Source organism: Emydura macquarii, unplaced genomic scaffold, assembly GCF_026122565.2.
Source record: "Emydura macquarii macquarii isolate MOO-44397 ecotype Brisbane River unplaced genomic scaffold, CSIRO-AGI_Emac_v2 contig_3451, whole genome shotgun sequence".
NCBI lineage: Eukaryota > Metazoa > Chordata > Testudines > Chelidae > Emydura > Emydura macquarii.
Genome location: NW_027133588.1, coordinates 8,675,206 through 8,701,483, shown reverse-complemented (window position 1 = coordinate 8,701,483; position 26,278 = coordinate 8,675,206). Strand labels below are relative to the sequence as shown.

The 26,278-nt window shown below is 40.7% G+C and overlaps 1 protein-coding gene across 1 annotated transcript in view; it reads right to left on the bottom strand.

Moving 5' to 3' along the window:
- THSD4 (thrombospondin type 1 domain containing 4) overlaps positions 1-26,278 on the bottom strand; it is a 597,500-nt gene that overhangs the window by 408,490 nt on the left and 162,732 nt on the right. The window contains exon 6 of the mRNA XM_067534792.1: positions 11,679-11,781. Within this exon, the coding sequence (XP_067390893.1) occupies positions 11,679-11,781 (103 nt within the window). The remainder of the gene's footprint in view (positions 1-11,678; positions 11,782-26,278) is intronic.

Below are 26,278 nucleotides of genomic sequence, written 5' to 3'. Positions count from 1 at the left end.
GCTGGATGAATTGCAGCACAGCTGGATTATGTCTTGAGATACTGTGTATATATTCAAAACATCTGCATGTCCAGTAACTAAAAATAATTTGCTAAGGAAAAGATAGAGATGAAGACTTATTTTATTGTTTGGGGAAAAAAAGTTACTATTTAAAATGTCAAAGTTTTGCACCAAGAACTAAATGAACACTAATTCACATATCAAATCTTGAGTCACAAATACAACTGGCAGCCACTGCTCAGGAAAAGCCAAGAACTCATAAGCCAGGACTAAATTACCTTTGCCTCAGAGGGCTTGCACTCTCCAAGCCAAAAAATCACAGGTGTGCAGGAAACATACATCATCATGGCCTACCTTACTATTTCTTGCCTATGGACAAAATGAGGACTTTAAAATGTTCTGCAGCCAACTCCTAGCTATCAGAAGCTAAAGTTCTACTTTTTCCCATCCAATAGAAGGTGTAAGATGATAAAACTGACACTATTTATCTCTGAATACTCCAGATCACCCTTAAAGATCATTTTATTTATTGTTTATGGATACATTATATATATATACACACCCACACACACAATGAGATGTGACAATGGGAGCCAAAGGAATACTTGTAATAATAATCTGTATATAAATATATACATTATATACAAAAATAATTTGTCTATTATACACACACACACACATCACTTATGCACACTTCAAACATACAATGAAAAAAAATCAACTTACTAAGCCAATTTAAACAAGTAATAAAATATTCAGGGTTAGCACAGAGCATTTACTGATTTACTGCTCCACAAAGAATTCTGTGGGCCAAAATTTTAGCTGGCCTTAAACCAGGTTCAAAAAAATACATTAGCAAGTGTTAGGGACTGGAAAATTGTTCATGCAAATATCATAGCTGGGTCTCTACATGCAAATACCTGATTGTGAAGGGAAAACAGATGCCCACACATATGGGTAAGTGGAAAACTGGGAGGTCACAACTGAAAATTTGACAGATAACATATCACAGAATCATAGAAACGTAGGGGTGAAAGTGACCTAAAGAGGTCCTCTAGTTCTATCTCCTACACTGAGGCAGGACCATATGTTTCTTATGATAACCCTGTATCATACAGCCCCCTGAGCCCACTGAACCCCAAACCCAGCACCCTTGGGGGTTGCCTGCCCCTAAATCCGGTTCTGTTACCATACCTAACTAAGGCCACATTTGTTGCTCACCCACTATAGACATATTTAGCAATATAGGAGTCATATATTGTTCCCCTTCTGGATGCAAATCTCTCATTGCCAATTATTATTTGTATTACTGTAGTAACTAGGAGCCATAGACACCCCACTGTGTCAGGCACGTTACAAACACAGAACCAAAAAAAAAAAAAACCCTGCCCTAAAGAGTTTATAATCTATGTATAAGATAAGAGACAACAGATGGATGCAGACAGGCAGGGGAGTATAATGAGACAATATTAAGTTTCATTCACAGTCAGGATCAATATGTGGCCTTCTAGATGATTTATCATCCAGCGGCTGTAATAACAGCAGGACATTCTTGAAGTACAATTTTTGTATCAATTAGTAGTATAGGAGAAAGTCAATGTTTCAATCATGCGTGCCATTGAAAAAGTACAAGCTCTGGGAAAAAATAACTTCAAGATCTGCATAGGATGTTTAAAAAACAGAGTTTCACTGAATGACAGCCTGTTTCATATTTTAGGATTGTTCCCATTTTCCACATCCAGTGAAGTAAAAAACCCTCCCATTGTACGGTAATAGGTCTACTCACATGAGTAATAGCTCACCAGCTGTAGTAAGGAGTTTCCAATCTGCCCTCAAACATTTGTGAATTTTGATTTGATCTATACGAAATGTTCACAATTAATCCCGAAATCACAAAAACTCTCCCCATTTTTATTTCCAATGTTATAACATCAAAACTGAGAGTTGATGTGTGTAAAAAGTTCACTAAGATTCACAAAGATTTTAAGCGAGACAGGGCCCAGTTTTGAGCAGACTTGACTAATCTGCATCTAGATCAAGAAAAATGGCCTATTTCATCTGATTTGTTAAACTTAAACCATTTCATCTGCATTTCACTTTGAGCTTTTGAGTTAGTTTGTTCAATTTTATATAAAATTCAAAGTGAAAATTAATGTATGTAAACCCACAAGAATTGAAAACAAACCACATTATAAGAAATCCCTGCAGAGAGAAATCTTCTGTGGAAAGATATGAAATCAAAAGCACGGTGGGCCAGATACTCAACTTGTGTAAATTGGAGCTATGATGATTTACACTAGCTGAGGATCTTGGCCCAATATATTTAAAAAACAAGGAACCAATCTACAAAACCTAGGGAATTCAAACATCAGGCTAAATCTACATCTACCTTGTGTTGATCTTTGAACCCGACTTTTATAAGGTTCAGTTTGCCCATGTACACTGCTCCCATAATCTTCTATGGTTATGCTAAGAAGGGAAAAATACAAGTTTGCTAAACTTGTTAAGAAAGATATAATGACTTTTAACACAGAGCCCTGCTCTTTTGACTGAGCAAGCAATGTTTTAATGGCAATAGACAGTAATATATAAATATAATGTGCCAACAATAAAATAATGAGTAAGCAACAGATGTCAATTAAGCCGTTAGAAAGTTTATGAAATATGACAAAGTCTGGAAATGTTCTGAAGACAGGATACACAGTATTTGAATCAGAGCAAGGGAACTACTAGGAACCGAAATTGCCGATATCCTCAGAAACGAAACAGACAATCAGAACCAGACAGCAATGTCATCAGTCTGTCATATTTGTCATAGGCTGCAAGCTTCAGTTCTGGACTTGATAATGTGCCTTTCTATTATGCTTTGTACTAATAATTCATACCAATCAAGCTTAGATACCTGAGGTCTCTTTAATTACTCAGTAAGATCGAACCTGAACTGGTCCATCATTGTCCTTGGTATTGCAACATTTTGGGTACATAGATCTACGGCATCCGCTTATAGCGGACCTCTGAAATACCATGGCACAATAGGATAAAGTTGGTATTCTTCGTTAAATGTGTCTCTTCACTTTTGCTTTTTTAATTCACCCTTCACGTTATTTGAATGTATAGTTTGACTTTGGTTTATTGTGCTGCTGCCCTGTGCAGATGTTTCTGTCGTCTAACAGACTGCAATGATGTTCTCTGAAGTGCCTGAATGAATATTGGCACTGCAGAGACAGGCCAGATACTTGGGTCAGCACTACAAGTACATCTTACTCCATATTCCTGATCAATTAGGAAGCAGTTAAATATATTCTGGAGTGTTTTGTTTTGTTTTGACAAGAGGAAGACACTGCAAAAGTTGCCCTGACACCTTGTCAGAAATCATATACTGACCTGGCTGCGCTGGTCTACTGCAGAGTTCTGAAAATAACACAAGATATGTACATTTACATCAGAGAGTTCATTTTTCAATCCTGATAGTAGAGATGGGCTACGTACGGAAGGAAGTATTAGGCCCTCTGATTTTACAGAGTCAGGGGGAGCTATGGGAAATTCAGCCAGTTTGCAATATACAACATATCCCTGCTTCATTTACAGTGAGAAACTGTAACCTGGCAGTTACCTGGAAACTGGTGCAAATTATCCTGTGAGCGCCCACTGCTTTAAAGTAGATAATACTATGATATAATTCACATAACGCTCAGCCTACTGCATAAAGCCCTGATTCTTCACCGCTGAAGTCAATGGATGCTTTTCCTTTGACTTTAATGGGCTCTGGATCAGGCACCAAATGAAGCAGTCCAAATTTCAGAAGCGACTTAGGCACTTCAGAGCCTAAGCCCCACTGCTCTGAAGGAGAGATTTTTAAGTGCCTATGTCACTTTTGAAAATAGAACAGAGAGGCTTTTGAAAATTTTACTCAAGTATGAGGGCAAAGCATCCTGCACACGACCACACAGACCCTTCCCAGATTAAAGAGGTGGAAGTAAGTGACTCAGTGATCTTGAAGGGTAATTGGTAATGCAAAGGTCTACTGGTAGCAAAGTTGATCTCAACAAAAGGGATGCTATTTATTTAACTAACTGGAGTTGCTAATACAGCTAAAAAGGGCTTATGCAGTGGCACTTTTGAATGCAGATTAACTGTAGTTCAAGACAGAAAGCATTCAGCAAACTCACAACATTGCCAGGAAGTAATGTCCTGAGGCTCACTAGTCTTGGGCAGATTCAATTTGCTAATTGGTCGGATCTAAGGATATTCCATAAAATCTAGTCAATGCAGCTCCAAGGGCAATATTCCTTTTAGTGTGGTGGAGCTGAAAAAGCTTAGTAGTTGAAAGTCATTTCCTCCTTTACTTATCTGCCAAGTCCTGAGTGCAGGGTTCTGTGTTTCCTCTGCATTATCAGACACATCTAAACCAGTGCTGGCAATGCTCTGTTAGGGGTTTACAATGTCACCAACTAATATATCACTAGCAAATGGAACTTGAAGTGAACCAAGGGCCACACTTGGCGGGTACATCAGGGAAGAACTTAAAACTTTGTGTTTCAACGTGTATTTGGAATGTGTGAGAATGCCCATGTGTTCTGCTATATGGGAAGGATCAAAGACAGATTTTGATTGACTTTTGCCGTTTTTATTATCCTCATCCTTTTATTCAGATCCTTTTCTTTTCATAATAGGACTTTTCTCCCAAAACATGGCCTTAAATCCATTTTGTGCCATTGTTTCTCCAACATAAACTAGTATTTTTCATTAGAGAGGCTAAAGTGATAGGGTTTATAGTCCCTTTAGTATGTTTTTTTTTTTTTAAATAAAGATAGAAGTTTGTGTTGGAGCAGTAGCATGCGAAAAAGGGTTTAGAATTGCAGCTGCACCAGACTAAACAAGGGAGAAATAAAAAATGTATACTTTTTTCAAAAATAATACTAATTATGCATAACTCCACCATTAAGGCTGGGCTGCAAATCATGGTTTAGCTCCCTTGCTGCTCCAACATAAACATCAGGGGCAAAAATCCTCCCCAAAATTCTCCTTCAGTGCAGATTGTGCAATGCCGGGGGAGAGAAAGAGAAATACTGGGGGCTGTGTGTTAAGTCCCTTAAGTTCTCTCTGTTAGCTCAGAGGAGAATGAGTCAGGGCTGCTGTTCTGAGGGTGTTGGGTGTGCAGAGGAGGTGGTCTAAGTAGCACTCCTCAGAACAGCAGTACACTCACTGACTACTATACGCTGTCAGTTGCAGCATACATACCAGACCTCTAAGCTTCTGTCTCATGATCCTTTGAGGCCATCTTGCGTGCTAGGAGTTTAGCTCTCACATGCTAGGAGTTTACTCTTCCCTGCTTCTTCATGATTGCACAATGTGGTGGGTGAAAGGGCTACAGCTCTCCGGGCTTTCCCTCAGTGCCACCATGTAACATAGGGCAGAATTTAAATTAAAACAATACAACATGGACTGTAGAAACTTTCCTGTTAATATTTTTAAATATAGAGGTATAACTAAATGATGTGCAGGAAGAATAGCAAATATGGCAGGTGTCCAGCTTGGCTTAACAAAGAAGTCTTTGGTGAACTTAAACACAAAAAAGAAGCTTACAAGAAGTGGAAGCTTGGACAGATGACTAGGGAGGATTATAAAAATACTGCTCGAACATGCAGGAATGAAATCAGGAAGGCCAAAGCACAATTGGAGTTGCAGCTAGCAAGGGACGTGAAGGGGAACAAGAAGGGTTTCTACAGGTATGTTACCAACAAGAGGAAGATTAGGGAAAGCATGGGTCCCTTACAAAATGGGGGAGGCAACCTAGTGACAGAGGATGTGGAAAAAGCTGAGGTGCTCAATACCTTTTTTGCCTCTGTCTTCACAGACAAGGTCAGCTCCCAGACTGCTGCACTGGGTGGCACAGATTGGGAAGGAGGTGAACATCCCGCAGTGCTAAAGGAACAGGTCCAAGACTATTTAGAAAGATTGGACATACACAAGTCCATGGGGCCAGATGCAATGCACCCGAGGGTGCTGAGGGAGTTGGCTGATGTGATTTCAGAGTCATTGGCTATTGTCTTTGAAAGCTCGTGGCAATTGGGGGAGGTCCCTGATGACTGGAAAAAAGCAAATATGGTGCCCATCATCAAGAAAGGGAGGAAAGAGGATCCAGGGAACTACAGACTGGTCAGCCTCACCTTAATCCCTGGAAAAATCATGGAGCAGGTCCTCAAGGAATCCATTTTAAGGCACTTGGAAGCGAGGAAGGTGATCAGGATCAGTCAACATGGATTCAACAAGGGAAAGTCATGCCTGACCAACCTGATTGCTTTCTATGAAGAGGTGACTGGCTCTGTGGATGTGGGGAAAGCGGTGGACGTGATATACCTTGACTTTAGCAAAGCTTTTGATACGGTCTCTCACAGTATTCTTATCAGCAAGTTAAAGAAGTATGGGTTGGATGAATGGACTATAAAATGGATAGAGAATGGCTAGAGCATAGGGCTCAACGAGTAGTGATCAATGGCTCCATGTCTAGCTGGCAGCCGGTCACAAGTGGAGTGCCCCAGGGGTTGGTCCGGGAGCCGGTTTTGTTCAACATCTTCATTAATGATCTGGAGGATGGAGTAGATTGCACCCTCAGCAAGTTTGCAGATGACACTAAGATGGGGGAGTGGTAGATACCCTGGAAGGTAGGGATAGGATACAGAGTGACCTAAACAAACTGGAGGATTGGGCCAAAAGAAATCTGATGAGGTTCAACAAGGACAAGTGCAGAGTCCTGCACTTAGGACGGAAGAATCCCATGCACAGCTACAGACTGGGGACTGACTGGATAGGCAGCAGTTCTGCAGAAAAGGACCTGGGGGTTACAGTGGACAAGAAGCTGGATATGAGTCAGCAGTGTGCCCTGGTTGCCAAGAAGGCTAATGGCATATTGGGCTGCATTAGTAGGAGCATTGCCAGCAGATCAAGGGAAGTGATTATTCTCCTCTATTCGGCATTGGTGGGGCCTCATTTGGAGTACTGTGTCCAGTTTTGGGCCCCCCACTACAAAAAGGATGTGGACAAGTTGGAGAGAGTCCAGCGGAGGGCAACAAAAATGATGAGGGGGCTGGAGCAGAAGACTTATGAGGAGAGGCTGAGGGAACTAGGCTTGTTTAGTCTGCAGAAGAGAAGAATGGGGGGGATTTGATAGCAGCCTTTAACTACCTGAAAGGGAGTTCCAGGGAGGATGGAGCTAGGCTGTTCTCGGTGGTGGCAGATGACAGAACAAGGAGCAACGGTCTCAAGTTGCAGTGGGGGTGGTGTAGGTTGGACATTAGGAAAAAGTTTTTCACTAGGAGGGTGGTGAAGCACTGGAATGGGTTACCTAGGGAGGTGGTGGAGTCTCCATCTTTAGAGGTTTTTAAGCTGCAGCTTGACAAAACCCTCTCTGAGATTATTTAGCTGAGGTTAGTCCTGCTTTGAACAGGGAATTGGACTAGATGACCTCCTGAGGTCCCTTCCAACTCTATGATTCTATGATATTGCAACATGACACCAGAGTTAAAGCCATGATTGAAGCCTTCACTTAACCAATGACTAACACCATTTCACCAATCAGGTGTCAGCAACTGGTTTAGTTGACCTGAGTCAACTAAGGTCAATTATGTCTCTACTTACACCTACTCAGCTAAAGCAGTTGATGAAATAGTGCTATTTACTAGTATAGAGAAGGCATGAATGAGCTGAGAAAAGGGCTTGTGTCTATTCCTGGGCCAGGAAAAAAGAAACCCTTACACTCATGCAACACTCCTGAGTTATAAAGGGAGTTTCCTTTGAGAAAAGGCCAAGGAAGGACTGCAGAATTCAATCTTCTGCTCTTTCAAGATGGAAGTTTTGCCACTGTGCATCCAACTGGAGGAATTTTATGGCTTTGCATGCAATGATTATCCCTATAGAATGATTCAAATGTGCGAGATTGGTGTTGTCCAAATCATTCCTTGCAACGAATTCCTCTGTTCTAGAGAATAGAATTGGTATATACGGTGACTATCTGTAACATTATATGTGGTGAGTAGGTTTGTAATTCATCACCTGGGCAAACAGATAACAAGTAAGAAATTATAGTTCTGAAAAATAAGCCCCACTATTCTACGGCCAGCATACTGCATTCATGACCAATATAGTGCACTGTTCTGTGACCAATATATTGCGTTCTCTTTTTGGAGGTATGGTATCTCTGAATGTTTTTTGAGTCTCAAATCACTGACAGCTTAAGTCACATAACCGTCAAGCGGTGAAAGTTTAGGAAAATGCAAGGCCTATTTCAATCATCACACAATCCTTCCTTACAGTATCTTACACGGCTAAAGCATGCAAATTTAGAAATGAAAAGATTATGAATTAAGCTTCAGTTGAATGAGGGCCGTTCTTCTTATATCCAAGTACCACTGACAACCAGAGCCTGCCAATACTTCTAAATTCTTAGATTCCTAGATCACTTTATGTAAGATTTACAACAAAATTACAATTTCACACTCTACAAATAAAAAGTGGAGTTGATACAAGTGTGATTTTAATTACAAGAGATTTGCGAGGATATACATATTTGTACTGAAACTTGCTTCATCCATCTCACCAGGAGATATTATAGATAAGCAACCTTTAGCAGCAGGAGGGCTCCCCTATTATAAAAAGAAGCAAGACTAGTGTGATTAAAAAAATGTGAACCACAGATATTTTCCAGAAATGAGAATCTCTTCCAAGCTGTGCCTTTCGAGACGTGGTATGAAAACAGAGACGCTCTGCTGCACTTAGCTAGCTTGCTGGGACCCTCCCTCACTGAAATGAAATCTTACTTCCTGATTCCACCATACAGCAGGTTGATTTCTATTCCCCGTCAGCAGGCCCACATAGTCACCTTCAAAGAAGTCGCAATTTATCACTTCAGGGCTTTTACAAAAATCAATAATATCCCACCTCCTCCTCAAAGCTAACAGCAGCAATATCGTATCTTTTAAAAATACTGGTCCTTAGCAATGGTCAGCCAGCTAGTTGTAAAAATTCATTCCCTGCCTCCACCATAATTTTTTTCAAATGTAGATTGTAGTGGGGAATAATAGGAAGGAAAAGGACTTCTGTTAAAATATATTTGACATCAGTGTGGAGAAAAGAAACAATTTGTCCTCCAGATGTGTTTCACTCACTTTAAGCATTTCATTCCCTGAACGTGTATTTCAGCATATTCTGTCCTATTCCATTTCCATTTAAAAACAAACCTTTTATAAATGAAGGCCCCAATCTTGCAATTCAGATTATATAGTACTTCTGTGGGTCTTCTCATGTACCTAAATTCTACTCAACATAAGGGGTGCAGAACTGCAACCAAAGAAGAATTGATGCATTTGAAAATGCATAACTTTTTATTTATTATTATTATGCAGGCGATTTTTATAATCCCCATCTAGTGGCAGGCTAGTAGATGAACTTCCCTATACTAAGTAAGGAATGTTTGTGAGTCTCAATTTACAGTGCTTCACAGACACAAATCATTAGTGTAAACATTATTAAACATCAATATGAAACGACTTATCTCTCCTCATCCAAATATGAGTAGTAAATGGAGAGGGAAAAACAAGTAAATAAATCTTCGGCTCAGAGACTCTAGACTCCGAAAGTGACAAAATGAATCCTTACGACATTCTAAGAAAAACTTCAGGATTTTTTTTTCCTATTTGGATTAGTGAAAGCAATGCTACTCCATCAACAACATAGTGGTGGTGATCCTGGGATTAACTAAAGTCAAACATACTCAAGCAGCTAATTAGTAGGTTCACTCCAGAGGATTTTAAATAGAGTCCACAGAAGATTTCGAAATGGGAGACATGCACAAACAGGCAATGCTTGTCACTACGGTAACTTCAGGTCTTAAAGGGGCAGAATGTGAAAAATACCTCTTTGCTTTAATGACTGTTATAGACAGCTCGATTGGAGCCTGCCGCTGTGATGGAAAAGCCTAGGGCAGAGAGAGAAATTCCTAGAGATATTAGCCAAAAGAAAGAGTCACAGTAGCCAGTAAAGCAGATTAAAGTACTAAAAAGCTGTCTATTCAAGTGAATCTGGCTGTGGCATAATGTATTACTTCTACTATTCAGTGCTGCATTGTGTTGAAGAACCGACAGTTGTTTAAGCAGGGGCACAGCTAACAAGAAAAAAAAATCTAAATAAAACCAAAACATCCAAATAATTTCTCTTCCCTAGATGTTTCTCAGGACAGGGTCCATCTCTTTGCTGCATGTTTTTCAATGCCTCTGCAGTCTAATAATACAGGGAGTAATAATACAGGAATAATACAGGGTTCTATATAGCTCAAAACAGCCAAATTGAGGGGCCTGAGGTAAAGTTTTAAAAGAAATACTAAAAGAAGAAAATGGATGGATCAACAAACTCTTCTTAACATCCTCCATTTTAAAATGTCTGGGTGACAGTCTCTGCTACACTCATAGAGGTGCAGCACATAACTCACAGCCAGTGGAAAGGGGGGGCAGCGGTGATTAAGTCTACTTTGCTCCTTTGTACTCCAAAGACTAGCCCATCCCCTCTGCTTACCTCAGACAGCCCCCCACACCTGCCTATATTATGGCAGCTTTCCAGGCTACCCCACTGCTTAGAAACTCCACAGTGCTGTAGTCCCATCCCTGAGACACTCCCTACACCAGGACTTATGAACGGTTCCTCAGAAGCAGCCTGCAGGCTCTCTTCCACAATCTCTGCAACTTGAGAAATACTCCTCCAGCCAGATACAAGACCCTTTTAGGCTTCTCCAGCCCTTTTACCCAGCAGTCAGAAGTGAGGATCTTGCCCTCGTAATATACTTCATACTTCTCTATGCTTGAGTTCACTTTGTTCTGCTGATGACTTCTGGGACACCACCTTTTTGAAACAGTTAATAAAGCATAACATGAACTAGTCTCCTCTCAGCCCACAAAGAAATATTGAAGACTAAATTGCTATATACACCATAAATATTTATCTAGTGATCATCACAGATCTCGCCTGAGGTGGTCCCAACAATTGCCGACAAAAAGATGAATAAATAAATAATTGTGACCTCAATGCTCCAAAAATAAAAATACGACTCTAGAAGAGAGGGGTTTGAACTTCTAACCTCCCCCACCCCGGAGCATCTTCCTATTAGGGATGGCAAACCACTAGTAAGCTGCTGCTTTTATATTCCAGGGTGTTCACTTCAAGTCCCAGCTGGACAAATTCCTAACGCAGCTATCCTCTGCTATTCCCCACCCCCACTGCTGAAGAGGTCAATAGAAAAAGAACACATTATGACCATCCAGAGAATCTTGAATAGGATGCATAAGAATCATGGGCAAGATGCTAATCTGATGTAAAATTGTTTAGCTCCATTTACTTAAATGGAGCGACACTCGATTTACACCAGTTGAGGACATGGCCCCAAATGTAAGAAAGCAGAAGAGAAAATTATAGAAGTTAAAAATATCCCCACTTCTGTAATGGTCTCTGATGACAGGGATATATCGGTGTTGGGCTTTTATCAGTCATATAGACCTAGAGTGGATGAAGAGAGGAAGGTCAACAGGGTTTAAGGACAGTTAAAACCTGCTGATATTTCCTGACTTAAAGATGTTTTCCTTTCCAAAATGCAGTACATGTAATAACCATAAAATAGATCTGTCTTCTCTTACCTTCTGCAAAAGGTTCCCACTCATAAAATCGACCCATAAATGGCTTGTTGTTGTACGATGCACACTGTACCTCTCGGATATTTCTGCTGTTTTCAGGACACATCTATTACAATAAAGAACAGGGATGTCATATTATGATTTCCAGTGAGATCATTATCACTTTCTTCTTTATTAATTACTTTAAAAGTCTAATAAATATGTTCCCAAGACCAGATCCAAAAAGCTACATTACAGGAGGCATCTTTTCTGCAATGTAAATTAGGAATTAGCAGCACACTAATGCAATGATGGCTATTCTGAGCAGTCAAAACACTGCTCCCCAGTAGAAATCTTGCCAAGAAGGGGATCTCATGAGCAAAGACCACTAGTGAATACACCTCTGAGCATTCACCATGTGGATTGACTGGCCCTTCCCATATTCTATAGACTGAAGCAGGCAGGGAACACACTGGGGCTAAGTGTGCCAATTGCCTGAGCTACTTGGTACACCATGTGAAATAGCACTACCACAGTGACTTATCTACTTGCTAACCAAAAGTGGTGCAAGAGATCCTGCTAATGGCTTTTTAGGATCAGGTCCAACATAGAGCTGCGTGAATATTGATGAGGTGGGTTTTTTTGGTTAATTGGCAGTTCTGAATATTTTTTTAAAAACGTTCAGGTCCCACTGAATCCAAAAAACTGAAAACCAAATTGTTGAATCAAAAAAAAAAAAAAATCAACCTGGTTTAGTTCACCACCTAGTAGCCAAGTCCCTCAAAAATTTTGGGCCAAAACTATTTTACAAATTCGTGTCAAATCTGTGAATAATTTTGGGTTGACCAAATACACTATTTGTCAGAAATATTTCACCCTGCCCGAGTCCTAAAGTTGATATTACAATGATGAGTAGCAAAGAAATGTAAATAAATAGGTACCAAATCTTGACCCTGTCTTACATAAGATCAAGAAACAAACAAGTACATTCATGCCATGGACATAACTAAAATTGTAATTGTTATTTACAATAATATTAAAATCTGAAGTATCCAAAGAAGGAAAACATTAGTGAGCTTTGTGGAAGCAATGGGGTAATAATTCTGCAAAATAAGCAACTGTTACAGAAATGTCATTTTTTTCAATCAAATGATGATATTTCAAGAGAAATACAATAAACCAAATTTAGTCATTTCCTTTTCACAAGAGCTTTGTGTTATTTATTTACACAGTTGAAACTCAAACACTTGCATGGTATGTTAAAAGCTGGCCATATTTATTTCTTAGCTTATATTTAAAACTCATTCCATCTATGGTTTGTTTATTTTTCTTCCCATTTACATACAATTCTATTCTTTCCATTACTTGGTACTTCAGCTTGTGTCTTACTCCCAGCTGCAATATTCTTGAAACTAAACAACAATAATGTCCAAGACACCAAAAGGCATGTGTGTGTGTGTACATACAAAGACAGTGGATATCACACAAAGAATCAGACCAGCATGTCAAGTGTCTCTGCTGAGAAGTGAAAGATTTCAAAAGAATGGGACCAGAGTTCTACAAAAGAAACAAGTACCACTGATTAACTAATTCATCTGTATCTACTTTATTTTGGAAGAAAGCAGTGAGAAGAGAGTTAAACTCTAAGATCTTGCTGAAACTGAGTGTTTTATTTTATATATTTATGTCAGGTGAAGGAGCTGTTTTCTTTATAGTGGAAGTCAGCGTACCAAAGGTCCCACATAGGAGCTGTCTTGACATTATCCACCATATGTCTACAGAGGCATAGAAGTCTAAGGCCTGGTCTACACTGGCAACTTAAGTTGACTTAAAGTCACTTAAGTCGACTTACTTACACCCACGTCTACACTGGCACCACTGTTAATTCGAATTAAGGTGCCTGGAAAATCGACTTCTGCAAGTGGTGTAGCGCCTAAATCGAATCCGTTAAATCGATTTAGTGTCAGTGTAGACAAAACATCACTTAAATCGAATTAATTGACCTCCGGAATGTATCCCACAATGCCCCGTTTTGACTGCTCTGGACAGTCATGCTGTGCTGCTCAATAGTCATGCTAGCAGGAAAAGTCCCCTCCCCTCAAGCCCCAGGAAGATTTGAATTTTCATTTCCTGTGCTGCCAGCGTGGAGAGAGCTTTGTCACTGTTCTCCGCATGGCGACTGCACAGCCCAAACGTGCTCCAGCATGGAGTTGTCCAGAGGTCTTAGATCTCATCGGTCTGTGGGGTGAGGAGTCCGTTCTGGCTCAGCTCAGAGCCAGCAAAAGGAGTCTGGACATTTATGGGAAGATATCCCAGGGCATGCTGGAGAAGGGACACCAGAGGGACGCTCAGCAGTGCAGCGTGAAGATCAAGGAGCTGCGTCAGTCATATCAGAAAGCCAGGGAAGCTAACAGCTGTTCTGGCTCCTTGCCCAAAACATGCTGCTTCTATGATGAGGTGCACGCAATTCTCGGTGGCGATCCCACCACAGTGCTGCCCCGCAGCATTGATACCTCTGCTATGTCACAGACCATGGTCAATGATGAGGACTCCGTGGACAAGGAGGAGGCTGAGGGGAGCAGGGTGCAGGAGAGCATCGTGTCGGTTCTCCCCGAGTCAGGACTTATTCCTGCCCTCCGAGCAGTCCAGCAGCACACAGGACAGCACCGATGATCCCGGGGAAGGCACATCTGGTGAGTTTTCTTTCTTATTAGCATTTCTGTCCTTGTACATTGGGTGGGGAGGGGGCACGAAGGGGATTTCAGGCATTTCGGTGACTGTACTGAGGGGTTACCAAAGGAACAGTTGATTTATGTGATGAGAAATGCTACGTTTATCATCAATTGATATCTCACAGAAACTTTCACGTATGTAATCTGTTATCCTTCACAAAACATGTCAGGGGAGGGCTGCCCTGTTCCTCCCTCCACGGTAGGATACTTCGCTGCAATCAAGGGACCCCTGCATCATGGCGGAACACTGCTGGTACCCCGCTGCGTGCAGCAAATCTGTGTTTAAGCAGAGACTCTCCCCCCTCCCCCATGCTCTCCGCAGTTCCTCTCTGTAAGGGGTTAAAATACAAGCAGAGCTTCCCCACCACCACCACGCTGTCCTCTGATCCTCTCTGTAAGGGCACAGCAAGCAGACCCTTCTGGGACGTCAGGAATGGAAGGAAGCTCTGTGTTTGCCCTGTGCACTGCATGGCGATTATTGTCTACATTGTATCAAGGGATCATTTGCTACATTTTCTCAGGGGATCATTGTCTACATTGTAGCAGTTGTATCATTTTCTTCGCTCTGCTAACAGTGGCTACCTTGTTGTTTTTCTTTCATTCTGTAGACACCTCGGCATTGGACCAACCCTCAAAAAATGCTAAGGAAAGACTAGCTCAGATTAGAAAGAGGAAAAAAACAAGAGATGACGTGTTTGGCAAGCTCATGAACGCCTCAGCAGCCGCAGAGACCAAGCTCAGAGCGTGGCGGCTGACCTTGTCCCAGAATATGGACATGGACAGGGAGAGTCTCTGAGAAATGATGGAGCATGATCACAGTACCACGCAGGAAATGCTGCGAATCATGCAGGACCAGGCAGAGATGCTCTGGCGGCGTGTGGAGCTTCAGGAGGCAGGACAGAGTCCCGCTGCAGCCCCTCCATAATGCTCCTCAACCAAGGGCTTTGCCGCCCTCCCACTCCCCCTCCCGCATCCCCAAGAGGTCTCGGAGGAGATTGTCCAGGCTGCAGTACATGCAGAAAGTTGTGGCGGCCACACTGACAGCAGGCCAGCAAGCTACCAACCTCCCCCTTGAGACAGTGAATGAACACTCCCTGCTTTCCCCCATGACTTGAATGTTCAGAAATAAAGTTTTGCATCATTTCAACACGTTTCTTTATTAAATCATATCTTCTTCAGGGGGGATTTATCGGGCACGGATATTGATGGGTGGGGGGGGGTCACCAAAGGCAAACAACATACAGGAACAGAAATCAGTCCTCCATCTCATTGCAGAACCAGGTTTTCAAAGCTTCCCTAATGCAAAGCGCTCTGCGGTTAGCTCTCAGCGTAGTGCTGGCATCTGGCTGCTCATAATTGGCGGCCAGTCTTTCTGCCTCCACAGCCCAACCCTGAGGAACCTCTCACCCTTCACTTCACACACATTATGAAGAACACAGCACGCAGATATCACCGAAGGGAGGTACTTCTCACTCATGTCCAGCCTAGTGAGGAGACTCCTCCATCTACCCTTTAAACGCCCAAAGGCACATTCTACAACCATTCTGCAACTGCTTAACCTCTTATTAAAACACTCTTTGTCACCGTCGAGGTGACCGGTGTACGGCTTCATTAGCCAAGGGAGCAAGGGGTAAGGATCACTACTGGCATTTCCACACCCCCGATGTGAATTTTGTGGTCAGGGAAGAAAGTGCCTGCCTGCATCTTAGAGAACAGCCCCGAGTTACGAAATACACGAGCGTCATGCACCTTCCCAGACCACCCCACATAGTTGTCTGTGAAACGACCCCTGTGATCCACAAGCCCCTGCAGGACCACGGAAAAGTACCCCTTGCAGTTTATGTATTCAGTTTCTAGGTGGGCAGGTGCTAAGATAGAGATGTGCGTCCCATCAATGGGCCCGCCCCACCCCACCCCCCCGCAGTTTGGGAACCCCCTCAAGGCAAACCATCCACTATGTCCTGCATATTTCCCAAAGTCACTAGCCTTCATAGCAGAAGTCTATTTATGGCACTGCATACTTGATTCACGGCAGCACCCACTGTAGATTTACCGACTCCAAATTGATTCCCAACTGTGCGGTAATAGTTAGGGGTTGCCAACTTCCACAGAGCGATGGTGACTCTCTTCTCCCCCGTCACAGCTTGTCTCAAACGAGTATTCACATGCTTCACAGACAGGGCCAGCTCCGAGCACAGTTGGAAGAAAGTTGTCTTTCGCATACAAAAGTTTTGCAGCCACTGATCATCATCCCACAGCTGCATAACAATGCAGTCCCACCAGTCTGTGCTTGTTTCCTTGGACCAGAACCTGCGCTCCACGGACTGCAGATGATGTGTTACAGCCTGCAGCAACTGGGAATTGTTCTGCTCGATGTCTTGTAGCAGGGCAGCCACGGTGGCATCGCTGTTGTCTATGCTTCGGCTTCTTGATCTATTTCGAAAGTAATCGATGATAAGCCGCAATGTTTTTGTCATGCTCACAATAATTGGGCAGAGTTGAGCTGGCTCCATGTCTCTGCAGCAATGATGATCGCGGGGAGTAAAAAAATGGCACAAAAATACTTTTCCTGTTTGTTTGTGGAGGCGGGGGGAGGGAAGAAAGGTGGGGGAAAGCAGCATTGCATCATGGGACCATGACACTCATCCCAACAGCCACTGTGGCTAGTTGCACTGTGGGATAGCTACCCACATTGCACAGCTTTGCAATTTGAATGAAGGCTGGTCAATGTAAATGCAGGAGACCCGCGCAAACAGCATAGTATAGACATGCTGATGCGATTTCTAAAAATTGGCTGCTGAAAGTCGACTTAAAGGAAGTCGACTTCCCTTGGCAGTGTAGACATAGCCTGAGTCTCTCCCAGTTGGCAGTACTTTCTGCTAAAGCCACACACACAGGCTGGTTCACAAACTGCTTTATCTTCTATTAGAATCATTATAATGAGCTTGCTAAAACAACAATGCTTCCAGCCAAACAGCCTCTTTTGTACACCCATCCTCCTGAGATCTCCAAGAGGATTCAAATATTGTTTTAAAGCAAACGCAACGACACACATACTTACACATCCTATAAATACTACTGAGAGTCACCAAGACATATCATAAGGATGGGACGCTACCCCAGTGCCAAACACTGTAATCAAATCTATAGTGTTATGTTTGAAATACAAAATGCATTAGCTCTGGAAGTCCAGGGTGAGGCTGCAGTGCCACAAGAATTAACTATGTCATAATAATGTCAGAACAACCGAGGGTAGGGGACTGCAACTTTAAATACGAAATCTATCGCCCCATACCTCCTAAATAAGAAGGGCCAGCTGACATAAATCAACATAATTCCTTTACATTTCAGAGCAGCAATATCAATTTATACCAGTAGAGCCCAGCAAATCTGCAGATATACGCAAATCATTTTTGCAGATCACGGATCGGGTACACATTTTGTATCCACTCAGAGCTCTATATACCAGTTGAGACTCTGGCTTGACTTTTTTTCTTTTTTTTTTTAATGCCTCTGATTTTTTTTAATTATTATTATTTTGGCACATGTCTTCTGACAGTCTGAGGTTTTGTTTTTACTTGTTCTTCCTTCTGGAGCCTTGAGCTCATGCTCTGGCCTATCTGTATTTCTGGCACATAAATCATTTCCTGTATACTCTGTCCATACTAACTGCAGACAATGTATGAGTAAAAAGATCAAAATATTCACTGTTAGGCAGCCAAAAAGTAGTCTTTTTTCTTATTTTTATCTCTCTGGATTTTCTATTTTAAAGTTATGGAAGAGTCACCCAGGGGAAATGGTGAAAACCCCAGCTCTTGAGTCGTTAAAAGTTGGACAGGACAAAGCATTGGAAAATACACTGCTCAGAACAATCCTGCACTAGTTGACAAATACACTGCCTTAATGAGGTCTTGGCTACGTCTGAAAGTTACAGTGTGATGGTAGAAAAAAAGCCCATTTTCTGTCTCCTTTGCATCATTGTGAACTCATACGTGCATAAGAGTTAGTAAGAGACAACAGGCCTGCGCGGATTCTTTGCCTTTTTGAAGATTTCTTTCTTTATATAGATTAGGGTCATACTTGAGCATTTATAACACATTCCACTGATGTGCCAATAACCATCTATAATACACACTGCTTAGGTCTGTAATAGTCTGATAACATCTATGAATCATTTAACCCTTTATAAACCATTTATAGATATATAAATATATTATAAAATGTGACCCAGATTATATTTTTATGCAGCTGCCTGAAAAATAGGTATTTCGAGTGCTCTGATAGAGAAACTGAAAGTTGTGTAGGCTCCCTATGACCTCTTAAACCCAGTCGTAGGCTTTGCTGGTCTCCTACAATATTGTCATTACAAAAAATATAAGCAAACAATAAAATGAATCATGATGCCCTAAAACCAAGTGCAAGATTTTGCAGAAGCCACAAAATCCCTTCCGTTCCCTTGTTTTACTCTTTTTCTTACAACTGAGGCTGCAATCAGTTTTTAAGCTTCCCATTTCCCACTCCCACTTATTACACATGCACACTACCTGGTCAAGAAAAGCTTTAACAACAGCCATGAACATCTGAGTTTCAAAAGGAGAGAGACTCCAAGGAAGAGGTCACATTCACCACTGCTGCAGTTTTTACCTTCTTACAAAATTCCACAGCAACTCTCATGTATCTCGTTGTTTTTTATCACAACTCCACGATATCAAAGTGTCTGCTGATGAGATGCCCTATGCTTGCTGGTCCTTCTGATAATGCTATGCATAGGTTCACTGCAGATCTAACATGTTACTTTAAATACAATTAAAAGGTATGTTCAAGGAGGAATGATGACCTAGGACTAGGACTCAGGAGCCCTCGATTTATGCCCCTGCTCTGCCACAGACTTCTCATGGGACCTTGGGCGAGGTACTTAATCTCCTTGTCTTTGCACTGAAATTCCACATTTATCAAATCAGGATAATAGTACCTCCTTACCAAACAGGGATGTTAAATGAGATGGGATTGGTGATGATTTCCAGAGTGTAATTTTTTATCAAAATTGCAACTTGTGATGAAAAAAACAGATCCAGAATTTCAAGCATTTTTTTTTTCTTTGCAAAACTTTCTTCTTGTGTTTTTGTCAACAACAAAGCTTGTTAGAAATATGTATAAAAAACAGGATGACATTTTGGAGAAAGTTTTGTGGGGAAATTTTTGTCCTCATATAATTTCATCTCTAATTGTGAAGACACACATTTAGGACCAAAGCTCAGGTGAAGTGATAATGATTTACACCTGCTAAGTGAAGCTTTCAGATATGACTGAGATAGGGCCCATAGAAATGGAATAGATAAATCAATCTCACGTCGGTAGAATATTTAAGTTTCTAACGTCAAAGGAAAACAATAACTAGAGCCTGTAATGGTGTGTGTTTTTAAAGTCACCTCCTCTTCACAATAACGGGCACAGAAAGAAAGCTTCAAGCCAGTGACAAAGTATTTTACTCATCTATTAGACGAGCTAGCCTAAAATGTTAAAAATGTTCATATGAAAGTAGATTGGCAAGAGATTCCACTGCCTCAGCCTGATAGATCAGATTCATAACAGATACCTGCTCAGTAAACAGTGCTCTGCCATCAATACAAAACAATGAAAGGAAGCAAGATGATCACCTGTCAATTATAGCCCTCAACCTTAGTGTAACAGTGACATTTTCAAATCAACATACAGGATTTTAACTACTTAGCTAGAGTACCATTAAGCTGTAATTAAGAATCCCAACCCCATTAACAGGAGACTATAAACCTCAATTTTTTGTCCAGCCAGCAAGTGATGAGAAGGACAGCAGCACTACAAAACCAGAGGCACAGGGAGTATAAAGCCAAAAACTGCAAAACAAGTCCCCAATTTTTGTTGCCCAAATTTGGGCACCAAAGGCCTGATTTCCAGAAGCATTGCACCCCTGCAGCTGTCTCAAATTGAGCATTCAAAATCAACAGCCACGTCTGAATTTTTTACTCTATTTGTGCCTCAGTTTCCTCATCTGCAAGATGTGAATATTAAAGTTACCTAGTTCAGGAAAGCACTTGGAGATCTAGGATTGTGATGTGCTTTGTTATATACATGTCATATTTGGTTAGCGTTGCCTCAAAATCAGTATCAATGGGGAGCAGATACTATATGTAATATTTAAAAACTAAATCTCTTCATTTATTCCTCACCTTTCAAAAATATTTGAAACGGGTTTTAAATTTTTCTTGAAATCTTAGTTAGCTTAAGTAGATTTTGGCTAAATACCAGAAAATTACTATCACTCTCCCAAACTGCACACATGCCTGCAATTAACAAAACTGTTCCATAGCTGCACTGGGATAATGCACTTTTGGAAATGCATATTAGGTTTTTTTTAATACTGAAACCACCTCTAAAAGCAATTAAACCATTGACTAAGATTTTGGCACGATTTCGTTTGTCTGACCTATAGTCACTGGCAAAATATTTTTCCTATTCCTTACAGTCCTACTGGATTTCCCAGGCTCAAGTATATTTAACTGATTAATACTTTCAGTGTGTATAAATAAATAAAATAAAATAAAAAGGGGAAAAATTCACATCAGGTTTGAAACCTTTGTTTTAGTGAACTCCCAGTCTTTTATGAAAATAGTTTAAAAGGGGATTTCTAAAAGTGATGGCCAAAAATAGTCCACAATGTATTTCCAGAAAGTAAATGCTTCATAATGGAGTGGAATCATGCAAAGGTCTATCTAGACTTCCTTTGTCTCGTGGACCATTTTATTTCTGCTACAATCCTATCTATTCTTACTGACACTTGACCATTCTCAAAAGGAAACATGCCACCAAAACAAAAGGAAGCAAGACATTTCTGAAACAATGATTCAGCATCTTCTTTCCTTAAAAAAGCAATGTGCTATCATAAGCAGAATTCCCTTCCTAGGTTTATTGGAATCTCTCGCCAGCTCTTTACATCATCACCCACAGTAATCTGGTGTCATATCTGGCTGTTATCAGCCTGATGTGCAGACAAACTCTGACCCAAAGTGCATGTGCATGGCTCTCACTTAAGTCAATGGAAATTGCATGCCAGTATCTGAGAGCAGAATTTGGCCTTTACTTTGTAAGTTCTTGAGGCCACAAGTTTTGTTTCCTTGTAGGTCCAAAGAACATACACACCACTGTAATTATATACTGTCAAGTAAATATTATGTAGCAGCATTTCTTCTGCCTAGCATGCATCAAAATTCAGTGATAGATACAGAGGGTTGAAAAACAAACTAATTTCATGACACTGTTTTTGTTTCGAAGTTTTGAGTCAGCCTTTTTAGTTTTGCATTATTTATTTTTTAAAATTTAAAACATTTTTCTTTTCTATTTTTGTTTACAAAATCCAGGTTTATGGTAACTGACATTTTGGTTGTAAATGTTACACTATATTTTCAGAAAACATTTTGATTAAAAAATTAACATAAAGCAAATCAATTGACAATGTTCCACTTCTTGCAAAAACAATTATAAAAGGGCCATTACTAAATGGAAAAAACTTTGAAAAATGTTGCTCAACTCCAGTTATAGATCATGACCATAGACAGTAAAGCATGAACATGTGGGCTGGCAAGGAATGAAAATTACCAGCTGTGGGGAGTGCTATATCTTGGCATGTGTAGAAGGAATAAGCACCTGCACTGACTAAATCGCAGCACTGCTTGAAGCACTGAGGTTGCATCTATACGTCTCCTATAATACGTTTCTATGCCGGGTTATGGCTATCCACACAAAACACTAACAGTATTCATTAAGGAGTGATGTTCTTCAAAATAAGGTGGAGCGTTGGAGGCAGAAGGTATTGCAAAGACCCTTTCACTTCTTGATAGTGAAGGAGCTGGTTTCAAGGCTACGCTCTGTCACAGATGAAAGTGACCTTGGTGGTCTAATTCTCGATTCTTGGATAGGCATGTGTCCTTATCACAAGATCACCATTGCTGCCAAAATTCAAAACAGCTGGCAGTACCTACTCAGGGAAGGCTCGTATAGGGGCTATATTTCAGACCCATACTGCGTTGCACTGACGTAGAGCTAGATTAGGACAGTTTATCAGTGCCTGCCTGCATGCATTCTCTCTTAGATACTTATATGAACACCATCACTGTAGTACCTGAACGCCTCACACTCTGATAAATACCCTGTGAGGTAAGGAAGCATTACAGATGGGGAACTACGTACAGAGAGACTAAGCGACTTGCTCAAAGTCACACAGCATGTTTGTGGTAGAGTAGGAATTGCTCTAACCATTGGACAACCCCTCCTCACTATGGGTCTGGTTCAAAGCCCATGGGAGTCATTCCATTTAACTCAACGGTCTTTGGAGTAGGCTTTATGTGAGGTCCTAAATTACTGTATTCATTCTTCACTTTCACGAACACTTGGGTTCTTCCACAAATATTTAAAAAGATGAGCTTTGGCCACTTACATTAACTAGGTATGTCCTAACCATTTAAAAAGGGTTTCTATATTTCACCAGTAAATCACAAATGACAATAACTGGATCCTGCAAGATGCAGATGTTTGCCCTCATGGTTTTTTTTAAATTAGAGAGCTTACTTTTCATAGTATATTTATTGCTTTTCAAATCATATTTAATACACTAGACTCCTCAACCTGGTGCTGACTTCACATAAAAGCTTTTAATTTCCTTTCTATTCACTAAGTAAATAAAATCAATGTATTTTTTAAGCACTGACAGACAAGATTGAAAAGAAAAAAAATGAAAAATGAAAGATTAACAAAATGAAAAATGAAAGTGAGGGATTAACATTTTAGCTACATGCCTTCTACACAGGTTGAAACTCTAGCATGCTTAGGATGATTTCCAAATACATATCATAAACTTTTCACATGCTCACACATCATCCGCCTCTTTCTTATTCAGTCTTGTCCTTCTGCAAATCATAAAGTCACTGACAAGGCAAACACAAATAATTAGAACCTTTCACTTCAATCAACTCAATATCATGCCAAGCATTTCCATATAGAATTCCCATTTGAGCAACACCACTGACCGTGTTTCCAATATGCCTTTTGGCAGTCTATTGCCATGCCCAATCTCATCCTGGTCAAGCCATTTTCCTAAGGTACAATCTGAGCTTCATGGTAGATGGAAAAGAACACTTAAGTAATTTATCAAGTTATCTAGTCTAATTCTTTCCAATTTTAGCTGTAGTCCATTTTTTTGCTGTTTTTTAAACCACCTTCAGGTAACTTGAATAATCTTCTCTTAACAGTGTTTCTTTGAAGGGATTTGTACAGTATAAAGTAATCTCTCTCAATCTCATTTTTCCCAGAATGCAAAAAAATGAAGCTCCTGCAGTCTGTCTTTGGATGTTGAATTCCTAGTACTTGTACCATTCTGGAAATGGGTCCTTTGTATTTCTTCAAATGTTTATGCTCTTTGGGACAGAAACTGCTGTGTACTGTATGTTTGTACAGTGCCTAGCACAATCAGATCCTGGGCTGGTTTACTTGCTAGGCAGTACCCAGTAAATCGTTTTTTTGTTTGTTTTGGGTTTTTTTTTTTTAGTTTTGCTCTTACGTAATACCAGGACTCGGATTCACTCGCAATAGCTTAAGATCTATATTTTCTGAGTGGGGACAAAATTTGGAAAAAGCATCCAACTGCGGTACCCCCAAAACCATGCATTTGTAGTTGCAAATCAGGTACTAACTCTACAACTGCCTGTTGTGCATACAATTAGGTATTTTAAGGAGGAAAGGCTCATTTTGGGATCTGAAAATTTGGATTATTCTCAGCAAAACTGACATACTCATCCCTGCAAGTTTTGCCCATATGTGCTCGTACTACAGCTATATGAATCGGAATTTATTATTAAGAATCAGCAAACCAGTTTGAAAAACTAGCTGACCACTAGTCTTTAAAACGCTGCATTTTACTTTTTAAAAATTAATTTTTCTTACTTTGCCTTGTTACTGAGTTATGCCCAGAGGCATAAACAATATACATTGGGGGGGGGGGGGGGGGTACAGTTCTCTTAGTATTTTATAACAGGCCATCACCAGTATGCACTGGAAATCTCACCACAATCTGCTCTTCCGAGATTCCCAGCCCAGAGAAGTGACAGCACTTCTGCATGTTCAAGCAAACTGAACTCCGAAACCTGTTGAGGTTCCCTCATCAATTTAGTGGATAAAGCATAAGACTGAACCCGAGGAGAATGGGTCCAAGTCCTGATTCAGCCATTCACTTGTTGTGAGATCTCCATAGGACTCAGCTATCCTATTTTTATAATAAGTATCAAGCTTACCCACATTTTTGTAAAAGGCTTTGAGGTGTATGAATCAGAAGCACTTGGTAAATGCTGAATATTATTATTTCATGCAGGTCTGTGCAAGTGCTCTCTCTATATATTTGTAACTATAAATTTATACACACACACACACATGCAAACCTGAATTCCTCTTAATAGTTTTCTTTCTGGGACAAACTTCTTAAAAACCAAACTATTCCACTTATTTCCCCACTCTCAAAATATAGGACTTTACATTTATTTATTGTGTAATAATAATAAGCATTTTGTTGGTTACAGCTCACTGCACTCATCATAGAAATGTAGGGCTGGAAGGGACCTCGAGAAGTCTTCAAGCCCAGCCCCCTGCGCTGTGGCAGGACCAAGTAAACCTAAATCATCTCCCAAGGTTACACCACAACTTGAATCTCATTTCTGCAATCCCTCTAAGTTTGGTACAATCAGTGACTATAACCACTGATGAGTTTAATATTTTAACTAATGACCTCGAGACAAAAGCAGGAAGGTTCCCAAGCAGTGAGACTTTGTAGGACGCCATTCAAACACCATTTTCGCCCCCTTGGAGTTCATGCAATTAATTGATGGTCTCAACACTTTTCTTCATGTTATGGCAGTTTAATGTTTCCACTGGTTTACATGTCCATGTGGTGCTGTATCAAAAGCCTAACTGAAATCCAGATATACCCAGATCAACTGCTCTTGTCTATCAAATTCGTAATCATAGTAAAAAAGGCTATTCATTTTCTTAGGCATCTGTGACACTAGCGGACCAGGTGCCAGCTCATGCTAAGGTCCCCAAGGCCTCACTGAACACTGATAAATGCATAGCCGGAAACAAGTCTGGCTCACATGTGTGTTGTATTGTTACAACAGGTATTAGATTTACAAAAATGATTTTAGTGTTTAGATTTTATGAAGTGCTGGTGAGTTGCTGCCGACATGAATCTGACTTATGATAGCTGTATCCCATGTTATAAGGTAATACTTAAGGGTTTTGCTCTGTAACTAGAAAAGTGTTTGCTATGAAATTGAAACCCCCCCATGTTTACCTGGCTTAACCTTGTAAATACCTCTCATTTCTTTTTCCTAGTTAATAAATCTTTAGTTGGTTTATAATAGGATTTGCTACAAGCGTGGTCTTTGATGTGAGATCTGAAGTACAATTGACATGGGGTAAGTGACTGGTCCTTTGAGACTGGGAGGAACCTGAATATTATTGTGAATTTTGGTGCAAGGGACCATCTATCACAAAAGCACGTTAAGGCCTTTGTAGTGCTTGAGAAGTTCACACTTGAAATTTGGCTGGTGACATCTAAAAATAGAACACACAAGCAGTTGGGGGTTTGTGCCCTGGTTTGTAACGGTCTGCCCTCAGGTTGGCACTCACAATCGTGCGCCACTCCAGATAGCCTGACAGCATCCTCTAATTCAGATAAATCCTCTGCTATTTCTCTTTCACCCAAGTATTCACAATCCTGCTCTCTTAATTTAGGTTGGATATTTTATCTGGTATGAAAGTCAAACTAATTGATCAGCGGTTTCCTGGGCTTTCCTTTTTAAAGATACTGGT